Source organism: Muscardinus avellanarius (genome assembly GCF_963383645.1).
Source record: "Muscardinus avellanarius genome assembly, chromosome: 3".
In the NCBI taxonomy this organism is placed as follows: Eukaryota; Metazoa; Chordata; class Mammalia; order Rodentia; family Gliridae; genus Muscardinus; species Muscardinus avellanarius.
Window position 1 is genome coordinate 110,766,568 of NC_137788.1, and position 17,638 is coordinate 110,784,205.

General features: G+C 56.2%; 1 protein-coding gene across 1 annotated transcript; it reads right to left on the reverse strand.

The window, feature by feature from the left end:
• Positions 1 to 6,348: 6,348 nt before the first annotated feature.
• On the reverse strand, positions 6,349 to 15,953 carry CASQ1 (calsequestrin 1; the record flags this gene model as incomplete). Its single annotated transcript, XM_080692083.1, has 11 exons — positions 6,349 to 6,501; positions 7,866 to 7,940; positions 8,223 to 8,323; positions 8,503 to 8,557; positions 8,837 to 8,882; positions 10,971 to 11,101; positions 11,612 to 11,685; positions 11,883 to 11,994; positions 12,255 to 12,355; positions 12,881 to 12,965; positions 15,675 to 15,953. The coding sequence occupies 11 exons, from the start codon at positions 15,951 to 15,953 to the stop codon at positions 6,349 to 6,351; spliced, it is 1,212 nt and encodes a 403-aa protein (XP_080548209.1).
• Positions 15,954 to 17,638: the final 1,685 nt, after the last annotated feature.

Here is a 17,638-nt window from a genome sequence, read left to right on the forward strand (position 1 = left end):
GGTGCCACACACTTGTAATCCCAACATTCGGGAGGCTGACACAGGAGGATCTGGGTTCGCCGACAGCCTTAGCTACTTGGTGAGGCCCTCTGCAACTCAGTGAGACCCTGCTTCCAAATAAAGAATAAAAAATAGGACCGGGGTGTAGCTTGGAGGTAGAATGCCCCTGGGTTCCACACCCAGAACTACAAAAAAAAGTTCACAAAACAGGTTCCTTCTGGGCATGGGCTGTCCTCCCTTAGTGGAAGAGTGGGGCCAGGGACAGATGGCGGGCCTGGGAGAAGGCTGGCACTGGAGCAGGGCAGCAGAGGGCTGCCGGGGGGCCGCAGCATCTCTCTCCACCATCTCACTGCGACCCCGCTCTCGGCGTCTCTTCCTGGTCTTTCTCTCTCCTCCTTTCCTACCAGTGGGCTGTCCCCCATTACAGATTTCCCTATTTGGTCCCTTTTGGTGGGAGCCATGAATACTCCAGGGTTCTGTGACTCCCTTGGGAAGGGGCGAGCCTCCCGGCAACAAAAGACAGTCGATTTGGCGGGAGGGCCGGCAGGCAGGCAGGCGCAGGGGAGGCCCGGCTGGCCTGGCGGGCGAGGGTCTCCGTGCAGCCTGTGAACCCACAGCCCCTTCCTGCCTGGCTGCGTCCCCCCCGTCCACAGGATGCACAGGTGTCTCCGAGATGAGGAAGTCGGCGCCCCGGGAAGCTGGCAGCCCCGGGCGGAGCTGGCAATTTCCCAGCGGAGTGTTTAACCGCAAAGGGAAGAGCAATTAACACTAATCGCTGGGGGCGCCTAGAGAAACAGGGCCCGTAGACTCCGTGGCCCTCCACTCCAGCCGTCCTCCCTCGCTCCTCCCTCTGGCACTCCGCGTCCGGGCCGGCCTGTCCCTCCTTCCTCCTCCAGCTCCGAATCCCCATCTCTTCCTCCTCACACATTCCTCCCATTCCCGGCTCCCTCCGATTTGGGCGCCCATCCTGGGCTGACTCATTCTTTTTTTTCTCTCCCTCTCCCTCTCTCTTCCTCTCTGCTACTCCCTCCTCCATCCCTCGGCCACTCTGATGCCCAAAGAAACGAGCCACTCCCAACACCCTGAGTGGACCCAGCAAGAGGCCACAGATGCCCCAGCCTCCCTCCTCACCGGCCAAGAGCACTGGCCGGGGAGTCCTCAAGACCCCCTCCTTGCAGAAGTGCAAGCAGGAGGTTTTTAAAGACCCCTGGGCGGCCAGGCCGGGCCTACACCCACCGCTGAGCTGACCCTTGGCCCGCCATCGGGGACGGGGGACAGGGGACAGGGGACAGGGTCCGGGAGGCGGGTGGGTGTGTAGAGCCGGCTGTGCTGGGTGTGTAAGAGTCACATGGGCGTGTGTCACCGCGAGTGCGTCCCCGCCGCCCTCGGCAGCGCTCGTAAGGGATGGACTGGGGGTTGGGGACAGAGCCCCCTCCCTCCATCCCCAGCCCCTCATCCCCGGGCTGCCCCTCTCTCTCTGCCCTCCTCCGTGGGGCCGGGCACGTGGTCCCCCAGACCCCCAGCTCGCCGCCCGGCCCCTCCTGCCGGCCCCCACCTCCCTGCGGACCTGCACCCCCCGCCCCGGCCGGCTCACCCCTCCGGAGCCCCGAGCTCAGGGCGCGGGCCCGGGTCCCGATCCAGCAGCGCGCCGAGCTGCCCCGGCTCCCGCCGTCCAAGCCGCCGCCTCTTCCGCCGGAGCCCCACCCGGCGGCCGTGATGTCAGCGCCGGGGAGGGGCGGGGCGGGGGGCTGCGGTTCTGGAAGGCTCGGAGGGCCGCCCGGGGCGGGGCTCGGCCTCCCAGTACCCCCCCCGCTCCACCACTGCGGGGCGGCGTGGGAGGCAGTTCTCCCCCATAGAGCGCCGTCCCCGCTGCAGACCCCGGGACCCCTTGGGCGGCCGGCCAGCTCGGCTCCTCCGGGGAGCTGGCGTGGGGCTGGGAGGGGGCTCGCAGCTTTCTGGGTCCGGGTGTGGTCGTGGGCGAGCAGCTGGCCCGGTGGGCTTGGGCAGGGGTCGCGCGGCTCGCTGCACCGACCTCCTCCTGCGCTCCAGCCGCAGCCCGGCATCTCCCCGGGGTCTCCAGGGGGCAGGGGTGGGTGCATGGGGAAGGGGAGCTGTGTCGCTTTCGCCTTCCCCAAATAGCCCCCTCGGCTTTCCCCCACCATGATGTAAGTTTGTTTTCTGGGGACAGAATGAGCCGCCGGTGACCTCAGTATGCAAATATAGTCAAGGAAGCAGGCCAGGCTCCAGCTCCCGCTGCACTGGCGGCGCTCACTTCCTGTCCTCCTGGGGACTTTCCTCCCCCAGCCTCGGTCCGACAGAGGGAAGGGAGAGGGGGACACTGCTGGCACCCATCTCTAGAGGACGGGCCTGGCCCTGGGCTGGCCGAGCTCCTCAGGAGCGTCCCGGCCTGCCTGAGTCCAGCCCGGCCATTTCTTGGCTCTACCTACACCTAGAAGCAGCTGAGCTCCCTGCTGCTTTGGGGGTGGCCGCCCCAGCCTCTGCTCCTCTCTGGGCCCAGCGAGCCTGGTCACTGCCCCTCCGAGGCCTCTACACACCCCATCTGCTCAGGTGTTTCTTTAGGTGTTGGAGAGCCAAACCCCATTTCTTTAATCGTCTTCAAGATTCAGAGACACTGCAGGACTTGGCCGCGGGCGTGCTGTTGTCTGGGGGACGCTAGGCACCAGGCGCCGGGGACTGGGTCTCCTGCCTGGGCTACTCTTGCTTTTGGTAAACTATGCCCCTAAGCCGGGGCGTCTGCAGCAGGACTATGTAGATGCCCATACCTGTCTATTTTTTGTTTTGTTTTGTTTTTGCGGAACTGGGGATGGAACCCAGGGGCATTCTACCAAGCTACACCCCCCAGCCCTATTTTTTATTCTTTTTGTTTTTTATTTTTCAGTACTGGGGATGGAACCCAGGGGCATGCTACCTCTGAGATACTCCCCCAGCCCTACATTATTTCTTATTTTGAAACCGGGTCTCACTGAGTTGCAAAGGGCCTCGCTAAGTAGCTGAGGCTGTCCGCGAACCCAGATCCTCCAGCCTCAGCCTCACAAATGCTGGGATTCCAAGCGTGCGCCAAGGCCTGCCCGGCTTCAATACCTGTTTTATTGTTGGGGTTCTTTTGAGATTTAGAAACAGCCGGGCATCATGATATCTCCTCCTATAATCTCAGGGCTTGGGAGGCTGAGACAGGAGAATCACAGGTTCAAGGCCAGCCTCGGCAATTTAGGGAGACCCTGTTTCCAAATAAAAAATAAAATAGGGCTGCGGGTGTGGCTCAGGTATGGTGGCACATACCTATAATCCCAATACTTGGGAAGCTGAGACTGGAGGATCTCAGGTTCAAAGCCAGCCTCAGCAACTTAGGCCCTTAGTGACTTAGCAAGACTGTGTTTCAAAATAAAGACAAGTAGCGCTGGGAGTGTAGCTCGGAGGAAGACTTCCCCCAGATTCAGTCCCCAATACTTCCCCCCCAAATCAACCCATACTGCTTATCAGACTTTTACCAAATGGGCGCAGGTTGGATGAGTACGTGGTTTCTGTTCTCTACACTGCGGCCACCTTCTCTAGGAACACTTCCTGGATTCATCTGGAGAATGAAAACTTCTCTAACCTCAGTTCTCATTTGTCCATTTTGAAAATCCTCAGCCGGGCATGGTGGTGCCAACGTCATCCCATCATCTAGGAGGCTGAGACCTGGGGGATCGTGGTTCGCGGACAGCCTCAGCTACTTAGTGAGGCCCTCTGCAACTCAGTGAGACCCGGTTTCAAAATAAAGAATAAAAAATAGGGCAGGGGGTGAGCTTGGAGGTCGAATGCCCCTGGGTTCCATCCCCAGTACCACAAAAAAAAAAAAAAAAAAAAAAAAATCCAGCCCACAGCCCATGTGACAGGATTCTGCTATCTCTGTAGGCCGTCCTGCCACACTTGCTCAGCCTCACTACCCAGCCACACTGCCACAACTGGATTTTCTCCTCCTGTCTCTCCTGTCTCTATGCCCTCAATACAGCAAACACACCCTGCCAGGGGACTGACATGTCCCCTTCCCAACTCCTTTGCCTCCAATCAAATCCCACTCTTTGCCAGGCATGGTGGCACACACTTGTAATCCCCGCACTTGGAGGGGAAGACAGGAGAATTAATCATGCAGGTTCGAAGCCAGCCTCCCTGGCTTAAGAGACCTTGTTTCCAAATGAAAATATAAAATAGGTCTGGGAGTGTAGCCCGGAGGTAGAAGGGTTTTCAGGAACCCCAGTACCATCAAAATAAAAAAATAAAAAAAAAAACAAAACAAATAAACAAACAAAAACAAACCCACTCTTCAATTTAAGATTAAAAAATGCTCTCTTCCAGCCCGGCATGGTGGCACGTGTTTGTCATCCCAGCATTCGGGAGGCTGAGACAGGAGGATCACTGTTCACGGACAGCCTCAGCTACTTAGTGAGGCCCTTTGCAACTCAGTGACACCCTGTTTCAAAAATAAAAAATAGGGCAGGGGGTATAGCTCAGAGGTAGAATGCCTCCTGGGTCCCATCCCCAGTACCACACACACACACACACACACACACACACACACACACACACAAAGCTCTCTTCCTTGATGAAGCCACCATGGACACTCTGATCTCTCTCTCTTTGAGTCTGTTCTGCTTTTTAAAAATTAATTTTGCCATTTAACAAACATTGGAGACAAGTGTGTGTGTGTGTGTGTGTGTGTGTGTGTGTGTGTGTGTGTGTGTGTTTTACTTGGGATTGACCCAGGAGCATTCTACCTCTGAGCTACACCCCCAGCCCTATTTTATTTTTATTTTGAAACAAGGTCTTGTTGGTTGACAAGAGTCTCACTACTTACTGAGGCTGGCCTTGAATCTGTGATCCTCCTGTCTCAGCCTCCCAAGTCCTGGGATTACAGGTGTGCACCACCACACCCGGCTCTCCGGTAGCTTGTTTATGCGCCAGGCCCTGAGGAAATAAAGAGAAAGCCTGGGTTCCTGTGGGGAAGGGGCTTCCAGACCTGTCTGAAGACATTTAATAGAATATGTTGGTTACGAGAATGAAGTTTACACAGAAGTTTAGAGGGAGCCCATAATCGCGTACTGTGACATTTTGCTTTGTATCTGCCGTCGGGTGTTTAGTGTGCTGTCCTGACTCTCCAGGAGACTAGGCAGCTTAGGAGACTCCCTGTTCTCCAGAGCTCAGCAGCAGTACTGGACAAACACCACACGCTCAGAAAAGGCTTGTTGACCTGAAGCTGAGAAATAATCCAGGCTCATCCGGGCGTGGTGGCGCAGGTTTGTAATCCCAGCATTTGGGAGGCTGAGCAGGAGGATCACAGATGGCCTCAGTTACTTAGTGAGGCCCTTTGCAACTCAGTGAGACCTGTTTCACAATAAAGAATAAAAAATGGGGCTGAGGGTGTTGCTAGGATGTAGAATGTCCAGTACCCAAAAGAATAAAAATAAAATAAAATAAATAAACAGGGCTGGGGGTGTAGCTCAGAGGTACAATGCCCCTGGGTTCCATCCCCAGTAGCAAAAATAAATAATAATAATAATAAATTAATAATAATAATAATAATAATAATAATAATAATCCAGGCTCTCCTGGGATAGCTGCCCAAAGGGAGCCCCTGCCCACTCCTGTAGGGCCCCCACACCTATATCCTTCATCTTTTTTGTGTGTATGTGGTACTAGGGATGGAACCCAGGGGCATTCTACCTTTGAGCTACACGCTCAGCCCTATATTTTATTTTTTATTTTGAAATAAGATCTCACTGTGTTGCACAGGGCCTCACTAAGTAGCTGAGGCTGGCCACGAACCAGGATCCTCCGGCCTCAGCCTCCCAAATGCTGGGATTCCAAGCGCGCCCCCACGCCTGGCTCTCCTTCATCTTCTGGCCCCTTCCCTCCTGCCGCAGGGTGAGACTTCATGGACACCTGCATGCACCGCCCCATTTCTCTTTATTGAACCCAAACACATGAACACAAAATGGCTGGGCCACGGCCCCAAGCACCGAGTGCCGTCCCTTCCTCCTGGCCGGGGACAGGCCAGTTCGATTGGAGAGCTTGGGAGAAGGCTTTACACAGCAGGCAGAGGGATGAGCCCGGAGCTGCAGCATGACGAGGGTCCCAGGGAGGAGCAGAGAGCAGCAGGAGAAGCTGGAGAAGTTGAGGAGGTCAGATGAGAGCGTCAGGGAGAGGGACCAGGGTCCTAGCACTCAGCACACAGACCCTGCTGGCCCTGTGGTAGAGAACAGCAGAGTGTCCCTGTATGGAGAAGTCCAGGGACCGCAGGGAAGTGGGTGAAGATGGGTGGGGGGGGCTGGGAGGCGGTCGCCATAGCAACTAGTCATCATCGTCATCATCATCGTCGTCATCATCGTCGTCGTCGTCCTCCGTGTTAATCTCTCCCTCCAGCACGTCCTCCAGCCAGTCCTCCAGCTCCTCGGCGGACGGCAGGTCCTCCTCATCGTCCATGTCCATCCAGATGCTGTCCGCCTGGGAGGGAGCACAAGTGGCACCTGGCGCGAGGCTCCCCCAGGCACAGGACCCAAGCCTTCCTCACACGCGCGTCCACCCACCCTCCTTTCCATCTTTCAAGGGGAAGCGTCCAGGCAAAGGTCTGCATTAAGCCGGGCGTGGTGGCGCACGCTTGTAATCCCAGCGCGCTTGGGAGGCTGAGACAGGAGGATTGCGCGGGTTGGAAGCCAGTTTCAGCTTCTTAGTGAGGCTCTCAGCAACTCAGTGAGACCCTGTTTCCAAATAAAGAATTAAAAATAGGGCTGGGGGTGGAACTTGGAGGAAGACTGCCCCTGGGTTCAATCCCCAGTACCGCAAAATAAATACATAATAAATAAATAAAATAAAAATAAAGAATAAAAAAAAAGCGCCGGGCGTGGTGGCGCACGCTTGTAATCCCCGCGCTTGGGAGGCAGAGACAGGAGGATCACGCAGGTTCGAAGCCAGCCGTGCTGGCGTAAGAGACCCTGTTTCAAAAATATAAAATAGGTCTGGGAGTGTAGCCCGGAGGAAGAAGGGCTTCCAGGAACCCCAGTACCACCAAAAAAAAAAAAAAGAATAAAAAAAATAGGGCTGGATGTAGCTTGGAGGTAGAATGCCCTTGGGTTCCTTCTCCAGTTCCAAAAAAAAGGAAAGAAAGAAAGGAAGGAAGGAAGGCAGGCAGGCAGGCAGGCAGGCAGGCAGGCAGGCAGGCAAGCTTAAAGTTTGCTGGAAGTAGCTATTTAAAAGTCATGTTCGCCGGGCGTGGTGGCGCACGCTTGTAATCCCCGCGCTTGGGAGGCTGAGAGAGGAGGATCGCACAGGTTCCAAGCCAGCCTCAGCTACTTAGTGAGGCTCTCAGCAACTTAGTGAGACCCTGTTTCCAAATAAAGTATAAAATAGGTCTGGGAGTATAGCCTGGAGGTAGAAAGCCCCTGGGTTCCACCCTCAGTACCACACACACACACACAAAAAGTCATGTTCTAGCCCAATGCGGTGGTCCATTCTTGTAATCCCAGCATTCGGGAGGCTGAGACAGGAGGATCATGGTTCACAGACAGCCTCAGCTACTTAGTGAGACCCTTTACAACTCGGTGAGATCCTGTTTCAAAATAAAGAATCAAAAATCGGGCTGGGGGTGTAGCTCGGAGGTCGAATGCCCCTGGGTTCCATCCCCAGTATGAAAACAAACAGACAATAAAAATCATGTTCTCAAAGCCGGATTGGAAAGGCTTGTGGGGAGGAGACGAGGGGCCTGCGCCGTTTGAAGCAAGCAGGTGCTGGGATGCGAGCCTCCCTCCGATCCCGCAGCGCAGGCCCAGCCTGGGCATGTTGGCCGGTGGAGAGGCAGAGAGGGGACTCACGTCGGTGACGTTGACGACTCCTATCTGCGGGGCTGACAGGTCGATGTCAAATGTCTTCTCCCAGTAGGGCACCAGCTGTAGAGAGACCCAACGCGCGGCTCAGTGAAGAGGCCGGAGACCAGAGGCATGGACTGTGGTCAGCAAGGGCCAGAGGGGGCAGCATGCCCTGGCCCCGAGCGAGGCCACGCTGGGAGATGGGATGGGCCGGGCACTCGGAAGCAAACTCTCCTGCTCCAGAGCTGCTGCCGGCCAGCGGTGGAGGAAGGGCCACAGCAGGGCCTTTACCAGGGGGAAGGAGGAAGGGCCGCAGCAGGGCCTTTACCAGCGGTGGAGGAAGGGCCGCAGCAGGGCCTTTACCAGGGGGAAGTCGTCTGGGTCGATCCAGATGATGCTGAGATCTGGGTTCTCTGTGTTATCTTGGGCCACCGCCTTGAGCGTCTCCAGGAACTCGAAGCCATCTTGGAGGGAACAGGGAGGGAGAGGTGTGAGGTCGGACGCAGAGGAAAGCTCGGGAGAAACCCGCCTGTCTCCCCAAACCCCTGGCTCCTGCGACTCCCAGGAAAGCCCCCCAGGAGGCCCAGGCTCCAACACAGGTCTCCGGAGCGGCCTGCCCCCGCCAAGCCAGGCTGCCCCTCACCTGGGTCATCCTCCTCCGCGAAGGCCACAATGTGGATTCCATCAAGGTCGTCCTCCTGTTCGGGGTGCAAGGGGGAGCAGGCTGGGGTCGGGGCACCTTTCCCAGACAGACCCTAGATATTCCTTAAACCCAGTGTATTCTTGTGAGAATGATCCTCTTCCAAGTGACTGTCCCCACCAGCTGCGGAGCCCAGGTCGCCCGGTGACAGCCTCATCCTTTGGGACAGAACCCTCCCCGGAGGTCCCAGCACTCCGCCTCCTGTTCTGCAGGGCAGTGTGGCTGTCCCTGGGACTGACCCAGCCACTCTGCAGGAGGGCCGGCCAGGGGCACTCACCCAGGTCTCGTACATGCTTTCGGGCTTCAGTTTCCTCAGGGTGGATCTGTAGGGACAGAGGAGTGCCTGCGTAGGTACAAAAGGCTCCCCATAGCAGAGGCCGCCTCTGCGTCAGGTCCAGGGCGCCAAGAGCTCACAGCCCAGGACAAAGCCCATCTGGCTGAGCCTGGGGTCCTTGCAGGGTGGGGGAGGGTGGCAAGGCGCCTGGCAAGTGCAGGCCTGCCATCTTGGCAGGCTTGGGGGGGCTGAGACAGGAGGATGGTAGGTTTGAGGACAGCCTCAGCAAGTAGCAAGACCCTCATAGCAACACTCTCATCAACCTCGTGAGACTCTGTTTCCAAATAAGAAATAAAATAGGGCTGTGGGTACAGCTGGGAGGTAGAATGTCCCTGGGTGTGATTCCTCAGCACCAAGTACAATAAATAAATAAATAAATAAATAAATAAATAAATAAATAAAGCCAGGCATGGTGGTGCACACTTGTGATCCCAGCATTTCGGAGGCTGAGACAGGAGAATCGCGGTTCGTGGACAGCCTCGGCTACTTAGCGAGGCCCTCTGCAACTCAGTGAGACCCTGTTTCAAAATAAAGACTAAAAAATAGCGCTGGGGGTGTCACTCAAAGGTAGAATGCCCCTGAGTTTGACCCCCAATACTGCCAAAATACATACATACATACATACATACATACATACATACATACATACAACAGAGAGGGCTGGAAGAGAAACCTTAAGAGAAGGGTAAGAACTGGATCTCAGGAAGCCAGGCATGGTGGTGCGTGCTTGTAATCCCAGTACTTTGGAGGCTGAGGAAGGGGCCCTCGGTAGTTGGGTAGAGTAAGTAGTATTTACACTGATGAGGGGGTATTTTCAATTGTGGGGTATCGAGAAGGAAGAAAATTACGTGTGAATATAGAGCAGTGTTTCCTACTCTCAGAACTTCTGAGCTTGAGGGCCGGGGGAGGCTGCCCTGTGAATTACAGGGGCTTAACCCACCCTGGGCCTAGGCAGTCCCCCACAACCAAGACTGTCTGCAAACAGGGCTGGGTATTCCCGGAGCACGGGGCCTTCTCCTGCGGTCTCGCCCTCTGCCGAGAAACTCTATCTAGTGTAGACCCACGGAGGAGAGAGGCTGTGGGCTGATTGGGGTTGAAATCCTGGTTCTGACACTCCCCGGAACCTCTTTCACCAAGATCCTTAAAAGGATCAAATACAACAATACAGACAGAAGGTGTCTTGCAGTTCCCAGGCACTCGGCAGGCATTTGTTGGCAGAGGCTTTTTTTTTTTTTTTTTTGGTGGTACTGAGGATAGAATTCAGGGGCATTCTACCTCCAAGCTACATCCCCAGCCTAATTTTTTATTCTTATTTATTTATTTATGTATTGTGGTGCTGGGGATGGAATTCAGGGGCATTCTACCTTCAAGCTACACTCCCAGCCCTATTATTTATCCTATTATTTATTTATTTATTTACTTATTTATTTATTTTTGTAGTACCAGGGATGAAACTCAGGGACATTCTACCTCCGAGCTATGTCCTCAGCCTGATTTTCTATTCTTTTATTTATTTATTTATTTATTTTGATGGTACTGGGGGTGGAACCCAGGGGCTTTTCACCTCTGGGCTATACTCCCAGACCTTTTTTATATTTTATTTGGAAACAGGGTCCCACTAAGTTGCTTGAGAGCCTCACTAAGTAGCTGAGACAGGCCGCAAACTGCAATCCTCCTGTCTCAGCCTCCCAAATGCTGGGATTACAAGTGGCCACCACCACGCCTGGCTTTTTATTCTTTATTTTGAAACAGGGTCTTGCTAAATTGTAGGGGGCCTCTCTAAGGAGCTGAGGCCGTCCGCAAACTGCGATTCTCCTGTCTCCGCCTCCCAAATGCTGGAATGACAAGCGTGCGCCACCACGCCCAGCCAGCCTGTTGACAGAGTTTAAGTCCAGTCAACAACACAATGAACCGTACTCATTTACAGAGGACCGGTAAGTCCGTGCATGCAAAATACTGTGCGGAATCGCCAGGGTGTCTGTCTCGGGTGAGCACCAGATGCCCAGGGGGCTGAGGTTCTCAGCCACCTCAGGACCGGCCCTGAGCCTGCTCTGGGCGCCGAGGGTGCGGCGCCCACCTCCTGTGCTCCTCCACGAAGCTGACAATCTCTTCCTCACTGTTGGGCTTGTCTGGTATGGTCACAGGCTCGTCCGAGAAGGCCTCATAGAAATCAATCTCGTTCAGCTTCAGCGTTAACTTCTTTGCCACCTTTTGGGGAGCAGAGCGGGAGACACGGGGTTGCAGTGAGGAGCAGTATTATTGGGGGGCAAATATTAGCCAGGGAATCAGGAAGCCAGGGTCTTTTTTTTTTTTTTTTTTGTACTGGGGATGGAACCCAGAGGCATCTACCTCCGAGCTACACCCTCAGCCCTATATTTTATTCTTTATTTTGAAACAGGGTCTCACTGAGTTGCAAAGGGCCTCACTAAGTAGCTGAGGCTGTCTGCGAACTCGGATCCTCCTATCTCATCCTCCCAAATCCTGGGACTACAAGCGTGCGCCACCACGCCCAGCGGTTGGGTCAGACACTCAACAGGTGTCTTGACTTCTCTGGGCTTTGGTTTAACAAGAGAAGGTCATTTCCAGGTTGCAAAGCTCTACGGCGTGTGTGGGCAGGAGGAGCTGGGGTTGGGTGGGGCGCTTGCGCATGCAGGGTGGACCAGGCCCGCTCGGTTCCGGGCAGCAGGGTGTGGGCGGCGAGACGGGCCCCAGGAGGACCTTGCTGTCGAAGGTGGCGAAGAAGGGGATGTAGGGATGGAACTCCTCGGCTGCGTCCTCGTAGGCTTTGTAGTCTGCAGGGGAGGGAGAGTCAGTCTCTGGAAGCATCCCCGGCTCCCCCATCTACTCCGAGACAGCTCCCCAGGCCTCAGGGGGCGGTGGGACGCGCAGGGCGGGTGAGCAGGCGGATTGCAGGGGTCCCAGCGCACGGGGTGGGGGGCCCAAGCAGACCGGGGGCAGGAGGGCCGGCGCAGGGCGCAGGGCTACCCACGCTCTGAGTCTTTGCTTTTGAAGTAGCCGATGAGTTTGATCTCGTCCTCGATGTTCTCGAAGGCTTGCAGCTCCCGCTCGCCCTCAATCAGCTCCACGGGGTCCTCCAGGACCTGGAAGGAGGGGCCGGAGGGGGAGGGCTGTCCTCACCTGGGGGCCGGGAGCGGCCGGGGGCTGCGTGCTGGTGACTAAGCTGTGTGTGGTGTGTGGTGTCCCAGGTGCCATGCCGCGTCCTGCCGTGTGTGTGTGTGTGTGTGTGTGTGTGTGTGTGTGTGTGTGTGTGCTGTGTGTACGCGGTGTTGCACTATCTGCTGGGGGCTGCATGGGCTGGGGGAGGTGGGGCGGGGCCACACAGCATCGTGGGGACCCTCACATCCAGCAGGAACTCCACCAGGGTGTCCGCGGAGAGCTCCCCGTCATACTCGATGACCTCGTCCCCCTTGAACACGTAGATGCTGTCCTCTTCCGTCAGCCCTGGGGACCAGCGACAGAGTCCAGGTCCTGCCGCAGCCAGTGACCTCCTCATGTGGCCCCCATCCCTGCCCGTTTTCTTGGGCTCAGCGGCTGCAGGGGACCTGGGGGCTGGAGACTAGGGGACCGGTGACCCAGAGAGGGAAGGAAACGGGGAGACTGGGGACCCTCAACTTCTCTCCTGCCTCTGGCTCTGCTGTTCAGTGACCAGGACTCCATCCTACCCTGTCTCTGCCCCCATAGCCCAGTGGGGCCGCGGCCCACGTGCCCCCTGGTGGCCAGGATGGGGGGTCAGAAGAGGCTTCAGGATGCCTGGCCCCTTCCCTCCAGCAGTGAAGAAGGCCGCCTCTCTCTCCAGCCAGACCTGAACGTGGATCCCTATAAGGGATACAGGAGGCTGGGACCCCCAAGCCATCTCTGTTTGCTGCCCACACCCTGCTTTATGGTGCGCGCCTTGGTAGCCCCCAGTGGGCGCACCCCAGGCCTCCCCGGGCCACTCGCCGCTTTCCTTCCCCTCCCTCCTCTTACCTAGTTTTTTAGCCACCGCTGCGTCCTTCTCAGAGTCTACCAGCCCGAATCCAACACCCTTGTCTTCCAGGACCTGGGCCGCTAGCTGGAGGGAGGCTGGGATTAAAATCAGCTTCTGAAGCCAGGCGTGGTGGCGCACGCTTATCATCCCAGCGCTTGGGAGGCCGAGACAGGAGGATCGTGGTTTGCAGCCAGCCTCAGTTACTTAGTGAGACCCTTTGCAACTCAGCGAGACCCTGTTTCAAAATAAAGAATAAAAAGCAGGGCTGGAGGTGTAGCTCAAAGGTAAATGCCCCTGGGTTCCATCTCCAATGTCAAAAAAAAAATCAGCTTCTGGGGTGTGTGTGTGTGTGTGTTTTAGCTACGTCCACAGCCCTATGCCCTATTTTATCATTTATTCTAAAACAGGCTCTAAGTTGCAGAGGGCCTCACTAAGTTGCTGAGGCTGGCCGTGAGCCTGCTAGTCACCATGCCTGGCTTCTGAGATTCTTTTTTTTTTTTTTTTTTTTTTTTGCAGTACTAGGGATGGAACCCAGGGGCTTTCTACCTCTGAGCTACACCCCCAGCCCTATTTCTTATCCTTTCTTTTGAAGCAGGGTCTCACTGAGCTGCAAAGGGCCGCACTAGGTAGCTAAGGCTGGCCATGGACCGCGATCCTTCCGTCTCAGCCTCGGCTGGGATGACAAGCGTGCGCCACCACGGCCGGCTCAGTTGTGTGGAATTTTAAGGCATGGGCTTCATTCTTCCTAGTTTTCCAGGGAGGCAGGTGACCAAAGGATCAAGCCCATGCTCGGTGTTGGTGACGGCGGAATCTCCAGATCCTTGTGAGTGGCTCCCAGCACAAGAATCTTGGAGGACGCGCGGGGCGGAGGGTCTGGCCATGCGGCAGGTCGGTACTGGCAGGGACTAGCCAGCTGTCCACATCTGGGTCCCCTTTCAGGTGCACTTCTCTGGGTCCTTAGGCAGAGGACAGTCCCCTCCCGGCATCCCTGTGACCCTTTCAGCTCAGCATGCAACCCTGACTCATTCCGGCCCCGGGCACAGGGGGCAGCTTAACTCTGCCTAAGACCCAGGCGCCAGGATTCTCAGCGGGACTGGGAAGGGAGGCGAGTGGCAGGTGGATGGCTGGGATGCAGAAGAAGGATAAAAATGCTTGGCTCGCTCATCAGATGCGGGGTCAGCACCCGCAGGGCCCTGCAGAAACGGCAGCCTGCCAGGCCGTGGGCGAGCCGGGCCTTGTCTACAGCAGCAAGCCAGAGAAGGGTGGAGCAATCCTGAGCCAGGACGCTCAGACACATCCTAGCTCCTCGAGGGGTGGGAGGCCATACCGCCCAGGCCCAGGCCCTTTCCCTCCTCCTATTCTTTCCTTCCCTTTGCACTGAAGGTTGAACACAGAGGCATTCTTCTTCCAAGATATACCCTTTGCCGTGTGTGTGTGTGTGTGTGTGTGTGTGTGTGTGTGTGTGTGTAGAGGGGCGTAATGGGGATTAAACCCAGAGGCATTCTACCTCTGAGTTATATGCCCCTAGCCCATTTTATGTATTTATTTATTTATCTATTCATTTATTTATTTATTTTTGTGGTCCTGGTGGTAGAACCCAGGGATATTCTACCTCTGAGGCACAGCCCCAGCCTGTTGTATTCTTTATGTTATGTTATGTTATTTATTTATTTATTTGCAGTACTGATGATGGAACCCAAGGGCATTCTACCTCCAAGCTACACCCCCAGCCCTATTTTTTATTCTTTATTTTGAAACAGGGTCTCACTGAGTTGCAGAGGGCCTCACTATGTAGCTGAGGCTGTCCGTGAGTTGCGATCGTCCTGTTTCAGCCTCCCAAATGCTAGGATTAAGAGTGTGCGCCACCAGGCCCGGCTTATTTATTTATTTATTTTTCTTGAAACAAGGTCTGGCTAGGTTGCTGAGAGCCTCACTAAATTGCTGAGGCTGGCTTTGAACCTGCAATCCTCCTGTCTCAGCCTCCCAACTACTGGGATTGCAGGCGTGCACCACCACACTTGGCTCCTATTTTATTTTTCATTTTGAAACCAAGGCTCACTAACTTGCTGGGGGGTCTTGCTAAGTTGCTGAGGCTGGCCTTGAACCAGAAATCCTTTTGTTTCAGTCTTGTGAGTACTGGGATGACAGGCATGAGCCATTGTACCTGCTCCTGCCCTTTTTCTTTGCAAAGTAGACCTGTCTGCTTTGGACTCAAAGTCAGACTGAGAGTGAGGGGCTCTTCTTACAAATGGAAGACATTCTGAAGTCACCTTCAACTCTATTGAGAACTTTCTTTCTTTCTTTCTTCCTTTCTTTCTCTCTCACTTTCTATTTCTTTTCCTTATTTTATTTTATTTTATTTTATTTTATTTCTTTGCAGTACTGGGGATGGAACCCAGGGGCATTCTATCTCCAAGCTCCACCCCCAGCCCTATTTTTTAGTCTTTATTTGAAACAGGGTCTCACTGAGTTGCAAAGGGCCTCAGTAAGGAGCTGAGGCTGCCCATGAATTGCGATCCTCCTGTCTCAGCCTCCCGAGTACTGGGATGACAAGTGTGCGCCACCACGCCTGGCTTGCCGGCCCCCTTTGGAGTGGAACTAGAACCACAGCTTCCTTGGCATGGAGGGGCAGTTCCCACAGGGCCCCTCCATAGTCACCTAACTGGTAATTCTGTGGGGTCTCCAAGTCCGCGTCAGGCTGGTCAAGACGGGGGTCCCAGGGCTGTGCTCCACCCTCGGAGGTCCATGCAGGGCTGCACCCTGGGGTCCCCGAAGCCAGCCAGCCCCACTCACCTCCAAGATCAGCTCCTCCATTTCAAATTGCCTTTGGGAGGCCTTGTCGTCCTCGGGGGGCTCGTGGTACAGCAGAGCCAGCACCTCATACTTCTTAAACACGTTCTTGTAGTTCTTTGCGTTGACGTTGACCACGCGGTCTACGCCGTCGTACTCGGGGAAGTCTAGGCCTTCCTCCCCCTGCACCCCCAACATGGGTGTCCCCAGCACCAGCAGTAGCAACAGCGTCTGCCACAGCCGCGGCCCGGCTCGGGCCCCGATCCTGTCTGTGGCACTCATGGACGTAGTGGGGTCTGGGTCTTCTCTCCTGGTCCTGAGGAGATCAGCTGCCTCCGGGAGGGAGGGTCCCCTGGGTGCCAGACCCTGAGTTAGGGGCTCCCGGTGGGGGTGGGGATGGCTCAGAGCAGCGGGCAGAGGACACCGCCGGGTCCTGGACAAAGTGCCCCGACAGCCAAGAGAAAAAGGGTTAGGAGGAGGAATAGGAGCCGGGGGTGGGGAGGGAACCGGAGCTGCCCCTGAAACTGGCACCTTTTAGTCTCCACCTGGTCCTGTCTAAATATGTCCCCAGGGTTGGCAGGGGGAACAGATAACCTTCTGAGGCCAGGACGGCCCCACAAGGGCCCAGAATCCTTCCCCATCCTACCCCTCTCCCGGGGTTGGGCCGCCACACCGTTCCTCCCCTCCCCTCCCCCAGGTCCAGGGCTCCTTAGCCCCATGCAGGCCGGAGAGCTCATCGCCATATTAAGAAAGGAAAAGGGAGAGACGCCCGGTCTAAAAATAAGAGTGGACAGAGTCGGAGGTAAGGGAAGCTGGGCTGGGGGAGGGGATGGAGGGGTGACTCGGGATCACCTGGGGCAGGACCAGGGGCACTGGAGAGGGAGACACAGGTGAAGGGCAAGAGGCATCTGCATCAGAGGCTTAAATGAGGATGGGGGACGAGACAGGGCCGGACAAGCACTGCCTCTGCCCCTCTGCAAGCTGGGGAGCTCCTCCGGGTGCAGCATCCCAGAAGAGGGGAGTTAGAAAGACAGACGGTTCAGGCTGCAGGAAAGAGACCTCCCCCACCCCTTGTAGTTCCTTTAAGGAACCTGGACCAAGGATGAGGTCATCATCGAAATAAAAGAGGGAGCTGAGTCCAAGCCTGGCCACCTGGGCCAGCTCCACATTCCTGACTCAGGAACGAGAGCCGGCAGGGCCGGGCCTGGCCGGGCTCCATCCGGGAGGGATGCAGGTTTGGGGCTTCTCTGCCCATATGGCCCGTCACAAGGAGGATGTCAGTGGGCTGCCGCGTGCCGTGTGCGCTGTCTGCCCTGCTCCTGCGGGACTCGGGTTTCTAGGGCACGCCGATAAGGGAGGAGTCCCCAGGCTGCGCGATTCCAAAGGCAGCTAATAGCGACTCTTTACTCCCATGTCTTTGACAAGACAAAGAGGACCAGGTGTAAAGACCAGGGCCCCGTGTCCCGAGCCAGTGGTGTGGATTGATTGTGTGCACCTGAGACCCCAAGCAGAGCTGGGGTAAAGGGCTGCAACTTCCGCATCCCAGCTCAGAGGCCAAAACGGAGCGGCTAAGTCCAGAGCTGGGGGCCTAGGAAGGACCCCTGCCTCGGCTGTCCAAGGCTGTTACCATGCATGGGTAAACTGAGGCAGGAGGGAGCCACAGGGTCAAAGTCAGGCCCCCCTCCCTACCCCCATCCCAGGCATCCCTCCTTCTGGAAGGACAGTGCTTATTCTGCGAGCGGGCAGGGGCAGGGAATTATGTTAGCCGAATAACTATCCCACAGTCCCATGGGGCAGAATTACATGGCTAAGTAAAGAAGGCCGCAGGAGATCTCAAGAGCGCGCAGGACCGGGTCCAAGAGGGACAGCTGTCGGCGGAGCAGGCCCGTAAAGAGCTGCAGAGACCTCGGGAGCCCATCTCCGGCTCTCCTGGGAGTGTGACCCAGGGCCCAGAGCCAGTGGGCAGA